At 41.8% G+C, this 19,520-nt stretch overlaps 1 protein-coding gene across 1 annotated transcript in view; it reads right to left on the bottom strand.

Annotated features, from left to right (window-relative positions):
- col4a3 (collagen, type IV, alpha 3) overlaps nt 1–19,520 on the bottom strand; it is an 89,751-nt gene that overhangs the window by 39,141 nt on the left and 31,090 nt on the right. The window contains exons 2-6 of the mRNA XM_063204580.1: nt 16,935–16,991; nt 3,259–3,348; nt 871–915; nt 250–294; nt 46–108 (exon numbers count right to left, since the gene is read on the bottom strand). Of these exons, the coding sequence (XP_063060650.1) occupies nt 46–108; nt 250–294; nt 871–915; nt 3,259–3,348; nt 16,935–16,991 (300 nt within the window). The remainder of the gene's footprint in view (nt 1–45; nt 109–249; nt 295–870; nt 916–3,258; nt 3,349–16,934; nt 16,992–19,520) is intronic.

The following is a 19,520-nucleotide window of genomic DNA, read 5'->3' on the forward strand; positions in this document are numbered from 1 at the left end:
GTGTAATTTTGTAACGTGTGGTAGCAAACATGGGTACGCTACTACCTTTGTGCCATTGCATCCAGGGATTCCAGGTGGTCCCATAGGCCCTTCATTTCCAGGTAAACCCTACAGAAGATTACACAGTCGGCAGTGTAATTAAAGATTGTACATTCGTTGAAAACATTTCTAAATAATGCATCATAGTTGCATAAGTGTGGCCACCATGCACAATCACAGTCAAGTCTGTTAGAGTGTGCAGCATCTTACCGGCTGTCCTGGTGGTCCTGAGAATCCTGGCACTCCTGTCAAGCCCTAAACACAGCACAGTTTATAAACTTTATTACAGGCTCAGGGCCCACATTGGACACATTACAATACACACATCAACAATACAATAAAAATACACATACAATAAAAGGAAGCTAGTGAAGACATTCATGCCAGTGTTCACAGATAGTAGACATATATCTTACAGAGCTACGACTTGGATCATCCAATTGAGCGATATGCTCATTTTTTTTGCATAATCAAGCTTTCTCATGAACTTAAAGGCAAGATTTCTTAACAGTGCCATAAAAGTAGTTAGACCAAATTCGCAGAATAACCCACTTGCTCTAGTACTCCTTGGTTTCTTTAGGAGAATCCTAAGACAATCATTGTAAGCTACCTTCAGTTTGACTCATAATCAGCATAGTAGAAATTTAAATTTGAATTTAAATAAAAAACACATCTTACAGCACAGCAGACATACAGTACGCTCAAAAACACATGTGTACATGCACACACACAGAGCAACACATATGAGAAAGGGGGAATTCAAATCTGCCACGACACAAGAATTTCTGAATTGACAGGTGGAAAGGGTTTGAGTAAGTTGAGGCTCCATACCCGAGATCCTTGTTTTCCATTTAGGCCAGGAAGGCCTTTCTCCCCCTGTAGAGAAAAGAGAGTTCTGTGAAAATGGCAATGCCTAATACAACATTGACAACCATTTAATAATAAAAAAAGCTTTCACAACATTATAAATGTTTCATAAAAACAAAATGCTGTTTTTTTCCTTTAACAATTGTGTTCTGAGAAGAGAATGCAGTAAAACATAAGGGTCAAAAAAGAAGCGGGAGGTTCACTTAATTCATAAAAAAATCTTCCCAATGTTTTTTTGTACTTGGCTGCAACATTAAAAACCCCAACATATATCAACCAGCCTTAATCAAAGAAGTCAAAACAAAGTACTAAAAGACCCAAACCACATCTTCAAGCACATCTAGTGTAGACTTCTCACTCCACTAGTCCCCTATGAGCCCTTCGTGTACAGCAAGCCCATATTTGCCATGGTAGCTGGCCTTGGTCCTGGGATACAGGATGATGTCCGCTTGCACCCCCTATGGATGGGGAGGATTTGGAAAGCGTGGCCGCTAATGAAATGGACAGGTGCCGTCATGGATGAGCAGGAAGAGCTAAATCTCTGAGAATGTGTGAGAATGGTAAAACCAGAGAGGTTCTAAGAGTGACTCCACGAGAGACTCCACTCTGCGCTTTTTTCCAGGTGGTCCTACACTCTAGGGGCGCCAACGGAGGAGTGCAGACTATTCAGAATGAATGGGCTGTGCTCGCTCCACAGCGCCGCTCAGTGAACTGCAGGCATGGGTTGAATGGCGAGTGGGGAGGCTGTTTGTAGACTGGCTGTGGTAAGACAGTCTATCTACCACTGTGCAGACTCCTACCCAAACTGTTTTAAATACAGCATTTCCTGTGGTGGCCTCAGGGAGCAGCAGAGCCACAGACATCATATATGAAGACTAGATACGTCATCGCGTATTTCAAGCACGTCCGCACAGGTCGGCCATATTAGAGCAGCCTAAACTCTCCACAGACCCTCCGTTACACCTGAAGTAAACTGAAGAGTTGAAGCGTTGGGATACTTAAAAATGTATTCTGTTGCTTCGCTGAAATATTGACACGTGTTTATAAATGGTAGGGCTCCTTAAAACTTAAGTGTAGACTGGGGTAAAACGCCCAGGAGAGTAGTAGACCTATGCTTCCCACTTAACCTATTTGTCCAAACATTTAGATAGACCTACAGCAAATACACATTTTAACCATTGCTGTGCATTACGTTGACGGCATGGATATATTCATTGCACCAAATTAAAGACGACAGAGATGACGTACTGGAAGAGAGATGTACAGCGCAACAGGTTCATTCTATCTGGATGGCTTTAGCGTCACGACTCATTTTGAACACAAGGTGGAGCTGTCGAAACCAAAGCATATACTACAAGTGAACGTTTATTTGTTATTTTACTGAAAATATAAAAGATTACGTTGTGCATTTGTTTATGGGATCTATTTAATTACATGAATAAGCCTACTGAACTATATTATACATGATTTTAGACCTATGCACATAATATAATGTAATATAATATAATAATATTGTGAATATTCATCACTATGCAGTATCAACATATACTTTCGTTTGGAATTTTTTATACTGTATAAAAAAACAACCCTTTCGAAAATCGATATAAATTTGAGGGAATTATGGCCATCTGAAGAGTATACAACACCCAAAACTCACTGCAACTGGTTGAGCCAGAAGGCTGCTTTAACATGGCCGCCATGCGCGGACGTTCGGCTTGCATGACGGGAACGCGGACGACGCATCTAGTCTTCCTATATGATGTCTGTGAGCAGAGCAGTGTGTGCACTCACTGTGCACATGCTCGTGGTCATGCACTGTCAACAGGGTACTGCCCTCTAGTGGCCCAGCCAGCTATGGCATGATGATTCAAAGTTGTGCTACTGTCTGTAGTACTTTGTAGATGTGCAAATGTTTTGGAAAAATATTGTGGTATTTCTACTTACAAACCCACATAAGCATTTAGAGCAATTATTACGGCATACTGTGCGTTAATTGTGAGATTCCATTGTATAGCTTACAATATGATCTATGCAACAAAAGCAGAGATCACTGTGGTATTTAAGGAACAGAGATTACAGTATGTGTGAACATACACGCACACACACACACACACACACACACACACACACACACACACACACACACACACACACACACACACACACACACACACACACACACACACACACACACACACACACACAGCTCTAACTTAGTGGTAAAAAACAGTATTGTAAGTACAATTAAGGAATGTCTGCAAACTGTGCACACACACACACACACACACACACACACACACACACACACACACACACACACACACACACACACACACACATGCTTTTACCTACCTTAGGGCCCACTGGCCCTGGAGGGCCTTCGCGTCCAGGGAAGCCCATCGTCCCAGGAAGTCCGTCAAAGCCAGGATAGCCAACATGGCCCTTGAACACACAGAGAGAGAGAGAGCAACATCATGTGAAAGTGAAAGCCCACCTGGGAAACTCCAACTCCCATTGTCATTGTGACACAGAACTCCACAGCACACAAGTGTTCACTGCGAAACTGTATTTTATGACTCATCCGTGCAAGGGGGCAGCCCCCATAAATGTAGGCCTACTCTCACATGTTTAACAATTCTACTCATATAGTGGCAACCTCTCCCCTGCAAATATTGTTCTAAGAAAAGTGTTGATTGGTTGGCTTTGGTATTCATACTGTATAGCTATATTTTCTGTTTGCAAACATTTTAGACTTTTCAGCACGGCAAATGCACAGATTAAGATACTATTAGAAGAAGCTAATGTTCCAAACCACTGTTTGATCTGCAGATCCTTTCCCACTCCTACATGTGACAGTTTTTTGATTTGGAACCTGCTGATGCTTTTTTGCTGGATGTGCGTGCGCACTTTCCACTACACTCTATGTAAATACACATTGGCCAAAGCAATGATCAAGGTGAGTCAATGACACAATCTATCAGACAAGAGAAAGTGACCACACCACCAAAGCCAAAGTGATTTGTGATCTCTTCTCTTCAGTGGGACAGAGAGATGGCTGGCACACCTGCTTAGCATGTCTCGGCCACCAGAGGGAGAGATAAGGAGATTACTTGTCGTAACCCCGAAGGACACAGCCCACTGGGCTGGACACGGATAGTGAACGAAGTGAAATCTAGTTTTGTTGCCCTGCGAGGGGGACCCCCATCACCCCACCCCCACAAGCCCCCACACCCCCACACCAACCAGAACTTCAAAAAAGATGTACTCTTTGAACTGTCACTGACCAATAGACTGGCACGTGCATCAGCAAAATAAGATAAGGCACCTGTCTGACAGTATATAAGAAACGTGGTTGTATAATAGCATTAACCTGGCTATGTAAGAGGGTCTTAAATCTCTCCAGAGGAGTTCCAGATGAAGATGTAGCAGTGGTGCCTCTTCTTATCACTGCCTTCAAGGCCACGGAGTGGACGGACACCATGCTTGTCAGGCTTAGCGGAGGCAACTCCTGATTAGGGCCTGGTTCTCAGTGTCTTTCCACAGAACCAGACACATATTATTTATTAACTTTTACCTCTTTTTTCTAATTTTCTTTTCTTTACTTTTTTTTCAAATTTTTACCTATTTTATTATTTTCTTAAAAGGAGATTTGTTTCCTCAGTAGGCTGAAAGACTTGATGGAGAAGTTTTTTTCTCTCAAGTTCCAAGGGTTGTAATTTTGAATGTACTAACATAAAAGACTTGTCCATTGATTTTTTTTTGTTGAAAGGAAGATTTGTTACTCTTCAGGCCTGGTGATTGGACGGCTGGGAGAGGTGAGATACCATCTACATATTGCTCATAACTTATTTCCCCTTGGCACAGGACAGGAGAAAGAGGCTTGCTTAGTTCAAAACTGATTTAGTATTCAATGGCCCTCTTTGCATGATGCTTATGAATCCAAATTAATAATTAAGGAGAAACGTTTTAATGTTTATATTGCACTGTTGCTTCATTGCAAAGTGCTTACAAGGTGTATTTGAGATGGCAATGAGTCACACCCAGGATTAAACAAGTTGATTCTGGTCTCATGCAAGCAGGTCACTTCACGGGTCGCACTACCATTTTGGAAATAATTTTACCAACCTGTCAGATTGGATTTTTTTGGGGATAAAACCATCTGGGGATGTACGGGCTGGATGGAAGATGGGAGTCTGCATATTGGAATGCACCCTTTATCTACCACTGTACAGACTTCTACCTAAACTGTGGTAAAATACAGCATTTGCTGTGTTGGCCTTGGGGAGCAGCAGAGCAGTGGAAAGCATGTCCAATCAATGAGCATTTCACGTCCTAGCAAGGCTAGAACACTGGGCTTTGAGATAGGGCATTGTGTGCGTTCCAATCTGCGAACTTGCTTCCTCCACTTGTGCTTGTGGCCTCGTACCAGGAAGTAATATAATAATAATAATAACTTGGTTTTATATAGCGCCTTTCAAGGAACCCAAGGTCGCTTAAAAGTAATATGTCATGATGACATCACTGACAACAGCATTATTTATATTTCAATATCTTACAAAAGCTCAATTGTAAAGTCTTTTTCTCATTTGCAATTGTGATGGTGAATGAAAAACAGTCCCTCAAAAGTTGTTGTGGCTAGGCTGACAGCTGGGAAACTTAATCGTTTTCTCCATGGAGGAGGGACCAGGAGGTGGGGAGAGGCCACAGGCACAAGTGGAGGAGGCAAGGTCGCATATTGTAATGCACTCACTGTGTGCACTCACTGTGCACTTGCTCGTGGTCATGCACTGTCAACAGGGTACTGCCCTCTAGTGGCCCAGCCAGCTATGGCAGGATGATTCAAAATTGTGCCACAAAATTGTGCTTCTTGGGCTACATCATGTTTGTTATGCCCTACCGTTTTCAAATTATTAATCACAATAATTTGACAGGCATGACAAGCCAATAACATAGCCATGCATTCCGTTTTGTAAAACCATGCCAGTGTAGCAATAAAATACACATATTTGATGCAAACATTCCCTTGCAGGTATATTGTACATCTTGTTTTATATATTATATATATATACATAACATATACAGGTTGATGTGAGGAATCAACTTAAAGTAGGCTAGAAAAAACAGCACTCACAAGCTACGTCTCATTATTCATTTATAGATTACTAGCATGTCCACAAGCAGATGTATTTCGGCTCTTAAGCCATCATCAGTGCGTGGTTCATCATGTTAAAGTTAACACACAAATTTGACAGACATGAGAAGCTGATTACATAACCACCTATGTACAGTATGTCCTATGCCCTACTTCTACTGTGCCACCCTATCAGTGTACAGGTAACAATGAAAGAAACATGTTTGTTATAAGCATACCCCTCCGATGTACATCGTGTCTGATATACAGTGCCCTCCATAATTATTGGCACCCCTGGTTGAGATGTGTTTTTTAGCTTCCAATTATTATTTTTTTTTTTCTAAATAATATGGGACCTTAATGGAAAAAAAGAGAAAAATCCAACCTTCAATACAAGTGCATTTATTCAGTGGGGAAAAAATCCCACATAAAGAAATAATTATTTGACATCAAATAATGTGTGTCACAATTATTAGCACCCCTGGTGTTAATATTTTGTACAACCCCCTTTTGCCAACAAAACAGCACCTAATCTTCTCCTATAATGTTTCACAAGATGGGAAAAGACAGAAAGAGGGATCTTCAGCCATTCCTCTTTGCAGAATCTCTCTAAATCATCCAGAGACCTGGGTCCTCTCCTCGGTACTCTCCTCTTCAGCTCACCCCACAGGTTCTCAATGGGGTTGAGGTCAGGGGACTGAGATGGCCATGGGAGGAGCTTGATTTTGTGTCTGGTGAACCATTTCTGTGTAGATTTGGCCATATGTTTAGGGTCATTGTCTTGCTGAAAGACCCAGTGACGACCCAGCTTCAGCTTTCGGGCAGAGGGCAACAGATTTTGATTTAAAATGTCCTGGTATTTCAAAGCATTCATGATGCCATGCACCCTAACAAGGTTCCCAGGGCCTTTGGAAGCGAAACAGCCCCACAGCATCACTGACCCACCCCCATACTTCACAGTGGGTATGAGGTGCTTTTCAGCATGCGCATCTTTCGTGGTACGCCAGACCCACTTAGAGTGTTTGTTGCCAAAAAGCTCAATCTTGGTCTCATCTGACCAAAGCACACGGTCCCAGTTGAAGCCCCAATACCGCTTGGCGAACTCCAGACGCTTGCGTTTATGATTGTGAGTGAGGAAAGGTTTTCTCCGTGCATGCCTCCCAAACAGCTTGTTGGCGTGTAGACAGCGCCTGATGGTTGATTTTGAGACTTTGTGACCCCAGGATGCTACCATTTGTTGTAAATCTGTAACAGTGAGCTTTGGAGATCTTTTGATTTCTCTTACCATCCTCCTCACTGTGCGTGGTGGCAAAATAAACTTGGGTCCTCGTCCAGGCTTGTTTACCACTGTTCCAGTTGTTTTGAACTTCTTAATTATTCCTCTCACAGTGGATATGGGCAGCTGCAGTTGAGTGGCAATCTTCTTGTAGCCTCTGCCTGACCTGTGAAGGTCGACGCACATCTGCCTCACTTGTATGCTGTGTTCCTTTGTCTTTCCCATGTTTAAGAGTGGATAAGAGAAATGGCCTCGGTGTCACGTCATATTTATACCCCAGGGAAACAGGAAGTGATGAATTACTAATTAAATGTTCCTACATACTCTGGTAAACTTTGTAAACTACAGTAGAAATGACAGAAATGCTTCAATTATATTTATTTCCTGGGAATTGTTAAGGGTGCCAATAATTGTGGAACAGGTGATTTAATGAAAAATAATTATTTTTCAGTCAGGGATTTTTTTATTTTCTTACAATTCATTTGAGTTGAAGGCTACATTTTCCTACAATTTTCAGTGTGACAGTATTCTTCTGCAATAAACACTGAATTTATTTTAAGGCTTTTAACACATCTCAACCAGGGGTGCCAATAATTATGGAGGGCACTGTAAATATACACTCGACGATGCACTGTAAGCATCAGGCTCAAGCTACGTGTAGTCAACACACCATTCCGACAGAGATTAAAAGTCGATTATAGCCGTTGATGCCCTACTTTTACTGTGCCACCTTATCAGTGTACAATGAAAGAAACAACTCGTCATAAACAAACACTTCCGATATACATCATGTCTGATATACATTTGTAAACATACTGTACATTCGACGATGTACTGTAAGCATCAGTCTCAAGCTATTCAACAACACCATTCCAACAGAGATGAGAAGTCGATTACAGAGCTGTTGATGCCCTACTTCTACTGTGCCACTGTATCACTGTAACAATGAAAGAAACATGTTTGCTATAAACATGCACTTTCGATAGGCCTATAAATCATGTCTGATATAGTGTAAACATACACTTGCGATGTACTGTAAGCATCAGAATCAAGCTAGTCAACACAACCATTCCGACAGAGATGAGAAGTCGATTACAGAGTCATGGATTGACCTGTTGACCTGTTGCACTTTATCAGTGCAACAATAAAAGAAACATGTTTGATATCAGGGTCAATGACATTTTTTTGGGCTCAGACGGAGGTACAACAACATCTAATTCCCATAAATGAATTAGTAATGGGTAATTCATCTAGGGCCTCATTTATAACGGGTACGTACGCACAAAAGACTGCGCACGCCAAATTTACCGCAAGATTTGGTATTTATAGAAAAAGAACTTGGCGGTAAACATTCGCAGCTCCACGCAAAGTTTGACCCATGCGTAGGTACTAAACAAAAGACCAAACGCGGAAAGCGCGACCTCGGGAGGTAGCTGGAAGAACGACCCGAAATTGGTTGAAGAAAAAAATCAAAGGTCACATGTCACGATAGCCACTTTACAATTAGTTAATCCAGTTCGCAACGAAAACGCGGTTGTTTGTTGTTTGGTCATGGTGGAAAATAATAAGTAGGCCCACCTGGCCTATCCATAGCCACATGTATGTAATAGACGCTTGAAATTGTACGTTTAGGATAGGCCTACGTTACATTTGGAAATACCCTACATTTTATTAACAATAAACACGGACCTTTCCAGTATCGGGCTATAATCGTATCGGTAGGCTATAAAGTGTTCCGAGTCTACACGGAATTACGTCAACATTTAAGCCAGTTGCAGAATCATCTGCTCGAGTCCCAAGTGCTTCTGTAATGGTTGATTTTCTCAGCCATACAGGCAAGCGCAAGTGCCATAATGGACAGCTTCGTTTCTCTTGTTGCATGTCATTTCTTTTCCATGCGGTTATTCGTCATCAAAAAAGCAGAGGTGTGCATTTGACAGCTGGCCATATACACGGATAATGCACGTTTATAATACACACATTTAATAAATAGCCTACAGACTAGAAACTGCCCATATGTCATGCTGTCTGTGGATATGTCGATCGACAGTTGGGGCGTCGCTTTGAACTGAAAGCAGACAGCTGCGTGTGACCAACGGCAATTATTGAAAAAAGTTTAAACCCGTGCATAGGCCTATGAGGTGCGATGAGACAACGAATATATTTTCTACCGGTGAATTTCGCATGGGGACATGTGAGATGTTTCCTTGACGCAGCTATTTTTCCCCTTGTTCACAACTCAATTAATACTAGCCTTCATGTCCATGACTTGGCAGGTTCATGTCCATGCCATCCTTATTTTATTTATTTTTTACTTCTGGTATAGCGTGATTTTTGTCAACATAACCATCCACATGCTGCAAGGTTTTATTTTTGTAGCCTACGACTTCCCAAACTTAACCGCTCCACTTTGCCCAACGTTCTCTAGGCCTATCTAATAAAACTGTTTGCTCCACATGTGGTAAATAGGCTATCTCGTCTGCTTTCCGCACGCCGTCCACAGATATAAATATTCATTTTGGGCGTTTCACTGAATATTCATAGATAATTATGGGTGTGTCCACAGGTGTGCACATTTGCCGCAACTTCAGAGTCAGTTGGGATTTATAAAGGGAAATCGACGTGGAACGTGCGTGCGCCATGCTTTATAAATCTGAATATTTTCTTGCGCACGCACATCCTGAGTTTCGTGCGTGCGCCATCTTTTGGCGCATTTCTTCCGCAAAGTTTTATAAATGAGGCCCCTAATGCCTATAAATTAACCCCTTAGCGCAGCACTATGGCTCTCTGTAATGTCATAGCAATGTTGTTATGATGTAGTTGAGCATTTTCAGCAAGTGAAAAGGGTCGCCGACGACCCCAGCTGCAGTAAGAGGCTACTTACTTAGTAATGGGTAATTTATGTACCTGTATGGATTTTTTTTTAATCCATACAATAGTTGCACTATTTGTGGTTGCGCCACCCTGACGTTTGCTACTACACAGTCAATTCTGCAGTGCTCATTTAACACTTAGAGAGTTGATTGGACATCATTTGGACTCAAAAGAACTCGTTAAGTGTTGAATTAACACCACAGCATTTACTGTGTACTAAAACCTCTTTGACCCATACACGTACACTTGCCGATACACATCATGTTTGACAAAAACATACAGGCCTACTCGTCGATGTAAGCATCATGTTTGAGACCGATTACAGTCACAGATGCCCAGTCTCTACTGTTACACCCTATCAGTGTAACAATTACAAAGCATCATGTTCGATGTAAACATACACTGGCTGATGTATAGCATCATGTTTGAATCGACAGAGGCCCCCAGCGCCCTACTTTTACAGTGATAGCTTATCTGGCGGGGAACCATCTTCGCGGCAATGGCAGTGCAGATTACTCTAAAGCTGGAGGGCCACAGAGTTGGGATCGGCTCATCTTTGTAGGTCATATTTTCTTTTAAGCGATAGAGGTGACGCATGGGAGCGTAAAACAGATCAGAGCCCAGCCAGTCACATTCCTCGCCGCGCGGAGATGTTATTTCTCCACCAGAAATTCCTCAAAGGACAAAAGACAAGAGCCATGGACGTACGGTATACAGAAACACATATCACACATACCTACGTACATACAAATTTACACAAAGGAACGCACGCACAGACGAAAAAGAATAGGATGCATAAAAGGACACACACACACACACACACACACACACACACACACACACACACACACACACACACACACACACACACACGCACACACACACACACACACACACACACACACACACACACACACACACACACACACACACACACACACACACACACACACAGAACACGCACAATAGGAATACACACACATTCAAATTCACAAAGAGACACACATGTACAATATGCTCATAGAAGAGAACAGGTGCATGACTGGCGTGCGTTTTCAGGGGCGACTAGCGTGACTTGGCTAATCAGTTAGCTGGTGTCACCTGTGGTCTGTGGCTCCTGGGTGGGCGCCTTACCCTGGCAGCCATCTCTCCCACCCACCCCCGCCAACCAGACCACACAGGTGGGTAAAGATTAGAGACATTCAGGTAGCCCCCCACACTACCATGCCCCCCACCCCTACCCAGGCGGCACCCTCCTAGTGACGCAATACCTTCGGAGGCGAAGCAAGATTTGAAAGTCTATGACAATCAGGCTACCCCACCCCAATACTACCACCGCAATCACTACAGCAGTGGATCTCAAAGTGGGGGCCGGGGATACCTAGGGGGCCACGAGGGGGTGCTGGGGGGGCCGTGGCTGGTTGACTGAATAGTTAACGTAACACAAATTATCCAAAAATAAGATGAATAATATTCTCAACAGCATTATGATAATCTATTACACTTATGAATATTACTGCTATTATCATTATTATGTTATATATCATATCTTTCCAATGCCGGTTTTCTGGTGGGCTTACAGCTCGACAAAGCGTGACTTGGCTGCCACTATTCACTTTACGTTTGAGCTGTGTGGTGCTTATTCGAAAAACAAAAGTTGTGGCCGAGTCATGCTGTGTCAAGCTGTAGGGCTACCAGAAAAACAGCGGTGGAAAAGAGGCATTAGTTTGTGAAAAGGGATGTGCAGGGAAAAAAGTGTGGCACGAGTCGACCCTTGTAAGGGGGGCTTTGGCTGGAATGTAGGGGCCTATACTGGTATATGAGGGGCCTTGTCATGGTAAAGTTTGGGAACCACTGCCGTGCACTACAGAGACATCACTTCTACACATCTGGGATGCATTTCTCGAAAGCTTAGTTGTTAGCATGTTAGCAACTTCGGTACTTGCCAATGGAAAATTGCATTGCAAACAACAAAGTAGCTAATGTAGTTAGCAACTATGGTTTTGAGGAATGTACCTCTGATTGGTGAACTTCTCTGTTTCTCCCTATTGCAGGCACAGACTCCTGGAGGGCTGATCCCAGGTCAGTTCCAAACCAATACATACAGTAAAATGCTGATTCAGATGGGTTGTACTTTGATGTCACGTTTTTTCCCAGGAATTCCTCAGGTACCAGCACAAGGCCAAATTGGTTAAACTTTGCTGATACTGTAAAGTGACCATTCAGGTTGAAATACAGCCAGGCTTCCCTGCTGCCCTACGAACTTGGTGAACTTGGAGACTAAAATAATCTCCAACCATTAGCTGCCTGCTCAGAAAAGGAAGGGAAAGGTGGGCTTCAGCGACACACCAACTGATTTAGTGTTGAATCAAGCAGTGGAAATGATTTACCATTTATCCTATTCTCTTTTCCATTCTCTCTCGCTGGGACAGTGTAGGAATTTGGTAGGAAATGGATTTGTGTTAAAATAAATGTACACATTTAAAACTGCCAAATAAGCTGATTCAAAAGCAGACAACTGAGTATTCAACAAAAATGAACAATGCGCCTATAGTAGAGCACAGCAGGCTGCACAGTCAACTTTGCCAAACAAAACCAATCACTACGGTATACCAGATACAAAATTGGACTAACATATAGTAGGTGGCCAGCTCCATTATCACAAAGGGGAAAACACATAACAATCAACAGACACAAAAATATAGACAACAGGTTCTCATTGAGCAAAAGACATTTCACCCTTGCATTCTGAGACCAATAATGCACTGTACAGCATTGCAGAAAAAACACTGAAGTGCATCCTTTTACCAGAAACAGAACTCAATCAAGTTCACAAACTCTGGTATGTTATGCAGCTTTGCTCTTTAAGCACCTTAAATCACTTGGAAGTAAAGATAAGCATGAAATAGTCTGTGTAAGTGTCTTCCTTTTCAAACAAAGGCCCAGCGTTGAAGCACATAATGTTTGGGAGGCAAAAGTTTGAAGCATCATGGCTTGTGTGTATGTACCGGTATGTTAGTACCAGAGACGCACTCAAAGACTGAAACGTGCCCACAATGTTTGGTTTCTCCAGGACATTCACAAATCAGAACAAAAACTATAGGGTTTGAGGACTTTGGTTTTTAATAATCGATCTTGCCATTGTGTCACGGTGAAATGAAAACAAATCTTAAATTAACACGGCTTCTGTCAAGAATGCTCGTGCACTGTGAAAAGCTGCAGTTCTATAAGTGACCACCAGAGGGTACTCTGTAAGTTTTGATGGGGTGGTGGTGCTGATGAGACAAAGGGAGGCCCAAACTGATGTACCGAAGCCTGTTGTAGGGCTGAAGATGTAACGATAGACTCAGTGTTTAATTTGAGGGGGAGCAAGGGAGAGCTAGCTCCGGAACCTCAGACGAGAGCTCCGGAACCTTGGATGGAACCTCAGGGAAAGACATCACAGACCCCCCTCGGGGGGGAGCCACCCATCCTCTGCGCTCCGGGACCTCCCGCTTGACAAATTAAGCACTGGATACAATCATCTCACAATTCAGTTCATATCATGATTTTTGACGTATGGTTCAATACACCCCATGATTTTTTAAACTAATCTTTTAAAATCAATTCTCTTTTCCCACATTTGCCAACATTATATAATGAAATTATGAATAAAAACTAATGATAGTTTGGGTAAAATAGGTTACTTAGAGGCTACTAAGGCTACTGATCATTCTAAAAAACTTTTTTTTCTGCACTGAAGGGTAACAGAACTTTGAAAGGGCACATCACGGTACTGCCGTCTTGATACAGTATCATGACTCCCTCAGAATATTGCGATTTCTCGGTTCAACACAGTACCGTTACAGCACTACCGTTATCTCATTGGCTGTGTTATCATGAATGTTTCACTCCATCTACGGTAAGTAGAATGTGGTATGAAGCATTTTCATGACTGTTAAGGGTAGTTTTCAGTTTATTTCCAGAATTTACACAGCCTATTACATGTAATAAGCATCATCTTTTCCATGTAGCATACTAACCCCAACTCCGATGAAGTTGGGACGTTTGGTAAACAGTGAATAAAATCAAAATGCTATCATTTTCAAAACACTCAATCTATTCATTAGATGGAGAATAGTGAAAAGACAACATATTAAGTGTTAAAACCGAGAAAAAATATTGTTTTGGGGGACATATGTACTCATTTCTAATTTGAGAAATCCAACACGTCTCAAAAGAGTTGGGACGGGGACAATAAATGGCAGCAAATGTCGAGGAAGACTAAAAACAAAACAAAAGACAACACTTAACAGTTAAATACATTAACCGATGAGATGATTTTATATAAAAAACAGTGTTCATTCCTATCTTGGACATGATTTCACCAGCTTAAATGGTGGGTGTATTCCTTGTCATGTTTTGCAATGTTTTCCTTTCTGTAGTGCTTACAGTGTGACAGGTGTTGACCAAAAACCCACCATTTTATCACATGCTGGTCCTTATGATGGAGCCAAACTGTTAAAACATAGTAGAGAATGCAATTTGACCTTACTATGTGGCAGTAATCGAAGATCTCCCTTCAAAATATAATGCATGAGTGGCTTTTCATGCTGTTTAAAACCCATTTATACCATTCAGCACTGTATTTAACTCTACAGATGAGTGAGAACATCTTAACCAATGCACTACTGCATCCGCATGCCATCATGGAGGCTGACTTTTGAAGCTAGCACTAACACAAGTTGGATGGTCCATTTTCACTGTAGCACAGGATGTGCAATGCTCTATTATTGTAAAAAAGAATGGACTTCTACAACTTCTGCTGACTTCTGTAAGCAAAGGACAGTTTCCCATGTCTTCTGGGTCTATTTCAAGTGAGCTCAGGTGCTTAGGAGAATGTTAAACCCTTGTGTCATTTTCATGCATTAAGCATTCTTAATATGGTCAATTTTCAATAGCTCTAGCACTCCAGGAATTAGAGTGAGACTACAGCCAATATATATTTCATGATGTCATGAACCTATACAATGATTTTATTAACAAAAATATGTCTTATATACACTCAATCGTGGTAAATCAAAGGGAATTCAAAAATGTATGTAATAACTATGGTAATTATTCCCTTTGCATCTTTAATTCTGAGTGACTCAGCCTCTCTGTGATGATCTTATACCTGGACACCTATATTGTCCGTCAGTACAATTCATTTTGAAAAGTTCTTCTTTGTTGTTTTATCTTATTTGAATGTTTACTAAATTTCACTGATCCCCGTCCCAACTCTTTTGAGACGTGTTGGATTTATCAAATTAGAAATGAGTACATATGTCCCCCAAAACAATATTTTTTCTCGGTTTTAACACTTAATATGTTGTCTTTTCACTATTCTCCATCTAATGAATAGATTGAATGTTTTGAAAATGATAGCATTTTGATTTTATTCACTGTTTACCAAACGTCCCAACTTCATCGGAGTTGGGGTTTGTATATTTACCAACACCATCAAATGATTATATTACACTTCATAGGCCTAGATAAATGCGTGACTCTTCTCCATGTCTACCACTTCGAATGACCATAAATGGAGATCTTTGGCTGCACTTGCACTTGCTCCGCTTTCCACCAGTGGAGTCAAATGTGAATGGGCAGCACACATTTTGAAAAAGAACGACTAATAAGCCCAACAGCTAATAAAGATATGAATACCCATATTCTGATCATGTCTGTTCTGATTGAATCCTTTTAAAATCTGATTAAATCTGTGTAGAGATGGCTTTCTTATAGTAGGACTCATAGCCTATAGCATAGTCTCTTGCTCTGTTCATTACTAATACAGTATGCATAGATAATGAAGGTATTCTTGCAATCGATGTGACACCAATTTGGAGTAAAGCAAGTGATGTACTGGTTGGCTAATTAACTTTGTGCCCCAAACGAATGTGTTGCAAAGCGATAGTAAAGTGCCTGGATGACCGATTCTTAGAATACCTCATGTCTGTGAATACTCCCCTTCATACAGTATACCTCATTCTCCACATCCAGTAGGCCTATTGCCCAATAGGGGAATCTCCATATTACCCAAACTGTATTGGCCTATCTATGCAATTCTCTACAGTGCATCATATAGGCTACCATTGGTCTTGATCTACGTATATGGTATTATATTTTTGCTGACCTGTAACTTAAGAAGGATCAGTTAGTTCACATATATTTAGCTGGGGCAAATGTGAGTCAGGATTTTTACTTTCAGAGGCCAGAATGATAACCTCATCCTGATGATAACTCCACTCTAGTACAGAGCAGAGAGTGTTGCAGTATATTATTGCAGAGCAGCCCATTCACCTTGCCTGAACCCTGCCGGGTAGTTTGCTCTGCTGCAACTACAGTTCCTGCCTCAGACAGCAGAGGGCAGCACAACCCCACAGCACTGCAAATGCATTTAGCATTGACCATGATGAGGGCAGGGGTTGATTTAAAGCAGCACATCAGCCAGTATCACACATACTTAGGAAACAAAAGTATTGTTTTTAGCTTTGTTTTTAGTTATACAGAGTTTTTCAAGCTTAAAATGTTTCTATTTTTTTCTATTGGTTCATCAAAGTTGCAACAGGATAAAGGGTAGTTCTGAATTTGTTTGATATGTTGTATGGTCTTCAGTAAGGTTGGCATGCACAACGCTGGAAGATGAGGGATCATGTATTGATGTGTAGGCTGTGTGTGTACTGTGTGTGTTTGTAGAAGTGTGTGTGTGGTGGTACTCATACGTACCTTGTTGCCTTTGACACCATCACAGTTGCATGGAGCTTTCCCAGTGCACACGCAGGCCTGAAACACAACAAAGCAGTGGGTTACTCCTCTATAGCCATTTTTCATCTCTCTCTCTCTCTCTCTCTCTCTCTCTCTCTCTCTCTCTCTCTCTCTCTCTCTCTCTCTCTCAGACATGGAAGCATATGCAGTATATGTGCATGTGCACACACACAGACACAGACGCACGCGCGCACACAGGCACGCAGACACGCACACACACAAACCCAACTCATTGACACATTACATTACATTACACATAGCTGACCCTTTTATCCCAAGCGACTTACAGTTCTTTTACAGGGTATTGGTTACAGTCCCTGGAGCAGTGTGGGGTTAGGTGCCTTGCTCAAGGGCACTTCAGCCATGGAGTGAGGTGTAAGGAGAGGTTGACACAATGACCAGAGCTTCCCCCTTTGTTGCTGCACAATGACAACCTAATTTGCATCAGAAAATACTGCCATTGTGACGTTCAAGTTTCAGTGATGTATACGCTTAAGGAAAGGTTTACAGTAGGCTCTGCTCTGGTGAGTTCTCTGCAAACTTATCAGGGATGTAGGACAGTGTTTCCCAACCTTTTTTGTCTTGCGTACCCCGTAAGCCTTTTTGTCATACCATGAGTACCCCCTCACTCATGCTCTCATGCTCTCATGCTCTCACTCATGCTCTCACCCCCTGCAGTGTGGTACACGTACCCCTGGTTGGGAAACACTGATGTAGGACAATGCATCAACACAATCATCAGTGAAGTTTTGACCAGCCAGTGCAAAGGTGTCAGTGTCATGGCCGTAACTACCATTGAGGACACAGAGGTCATATCCTCTGTATTTTTTTTCCAGTAATGTAAAATTCATATATGATGAAAATCGATATATGATCAACAATGATAAATTCAGTCTGTATACGCCACCCCCATGTATCCTCAAGGCGGTGATTAATGAAAATTAACTTTTTTATAGGTTTTTAAGGTTTTTTATATATAAATATATATATACATATATACAGTGCCCTCCATAATTATTGGCACCCCTGGTTGAGATGTGTTAAAAGCCTTAAAATAAATTCAGTGTTTATTGCAGAAGAATACTGTCACACTGAAAATTGTAGGAAAATGTAGCCTTCAACTCAAATGAATTGTAAGAAAATAAAAAAATCCCTGACTAAAAAATAATTATTTTTCATTAAATCACCTGTTCCACAATTATTGGCACCCTTAACAATTCCCAGGAAATAAATATAATTGAAGCATTTCTGTCATTTCTACAGTAGTTTACAAAGTTTACCAGAGTATGTAGGAACATTTAATTAGTAATTCATCACTTCCTGTTTCCCTGGGGTATAAATATGACGTGACACCGAGGCCATTTCTCTTATCCACTCTTAAACATGGGAAAGACAAAGGAACACAGCATACAAGTGAGGCAGATGTGCGTCGACCTTCACAGGTCAGGCAGAGGCTACAAGAAGATTGCCACTCAACTGCAGCTGCCCATATCCACTGTGAGAGGAATAATTAAGAAGTTCAAAACAACTGGAACAGTGGTAAACAAGCCTGGACGAGGACCCAAGTTTATTTTGCCACCACGCACAGTGAGGAGGATGGTAAGAGAAATCAAAAGATCTTCAAAGCTCACTGTTACAGAATTACAACAAATGGTAGCATCCTGGGGTCACAAAGTCTCCAAATCAACCATCAGGCGCTGTCTACACGCCAACAAGCTGTTTGGGAGGCATGCACGGAGAAAACCTTTCCTCACTCACAGTCATAAACGCAAACGTCTGGAGTTCGCCCAGCGGTATTGGGGCTTCAACTGGGACCGTGTGCTTTGGACAGATGAGACCAAGATTGAGCTTTTTGGCAACAAACACTCTAAGTGGGTCTGGCGTGCCACGAAAGATGCGCATGCTGAAAAGCACCTCATACCCACTGTGAAGTATGGGGGTGGGTCAGTGATGCTGTGGGGCTGTTTCGCTTCCAAAGGCCCTGGGAACCTTGTTAGGGTGCATGGCATCATGAATGCTTTGAAATACCAGGACATTTTAAATCAAAATCTGTTGCCCTCTGTCCGAAAGCTGAAGCTGGGTCGTCACTGGGTCTTTCAGCAAGACAATGACCCTAAACATATGGCCAAATCTACACAGAAATGGTTCACCAGACACAAAATCAAGCTCCTCCCATGGCCATCTCAGTCCCCTGACCTCAACCCCATTGAGAACCTGTGGGGTGAGCTGAAGAGGAGAGTACAGAGGAGAGGACCCAGGTCTCTGGATGATTTAGAGAGATTCTGCAAAGAGGAATGGCTGAAGATCCCTCTTTCTGTCTTTTCCCATCTTGTGAAACATTATAGGAGAAGATTAGGTGCTATTTTGTTGGCAAAAGGGGGTTGTACAAAATATTAACACCAGGGGTGCTAATAATTGTGACACACATTATTTGATGTCAAATAATTATTTCTTTATGTGGGATTTTTTCCCCACTGAATAAATGCACTTGTATTGAAGGTTGGATTTTTCTCTTTTTTTCCATTAAGGTCCCATATTATTTAGAAA

The sequence above is a fragment of the Engraulis encrasicolus genome, chromosome 8 (genome assembly GCF_034702125.1).
Source record: "Engraulis encrasicolus isolate BLACKSEA-1 chromosome 8, IST_EnEncr_1.0, whole genome shotgun sequence".
Classification (NCBI taxonomy): domain Eukaryota; kingdom Metazoa; phylum Chordata; class Actinopteri; order Clupeiformes; family Engraulidae; genus Engraulis; species Engraulis encrasicolus.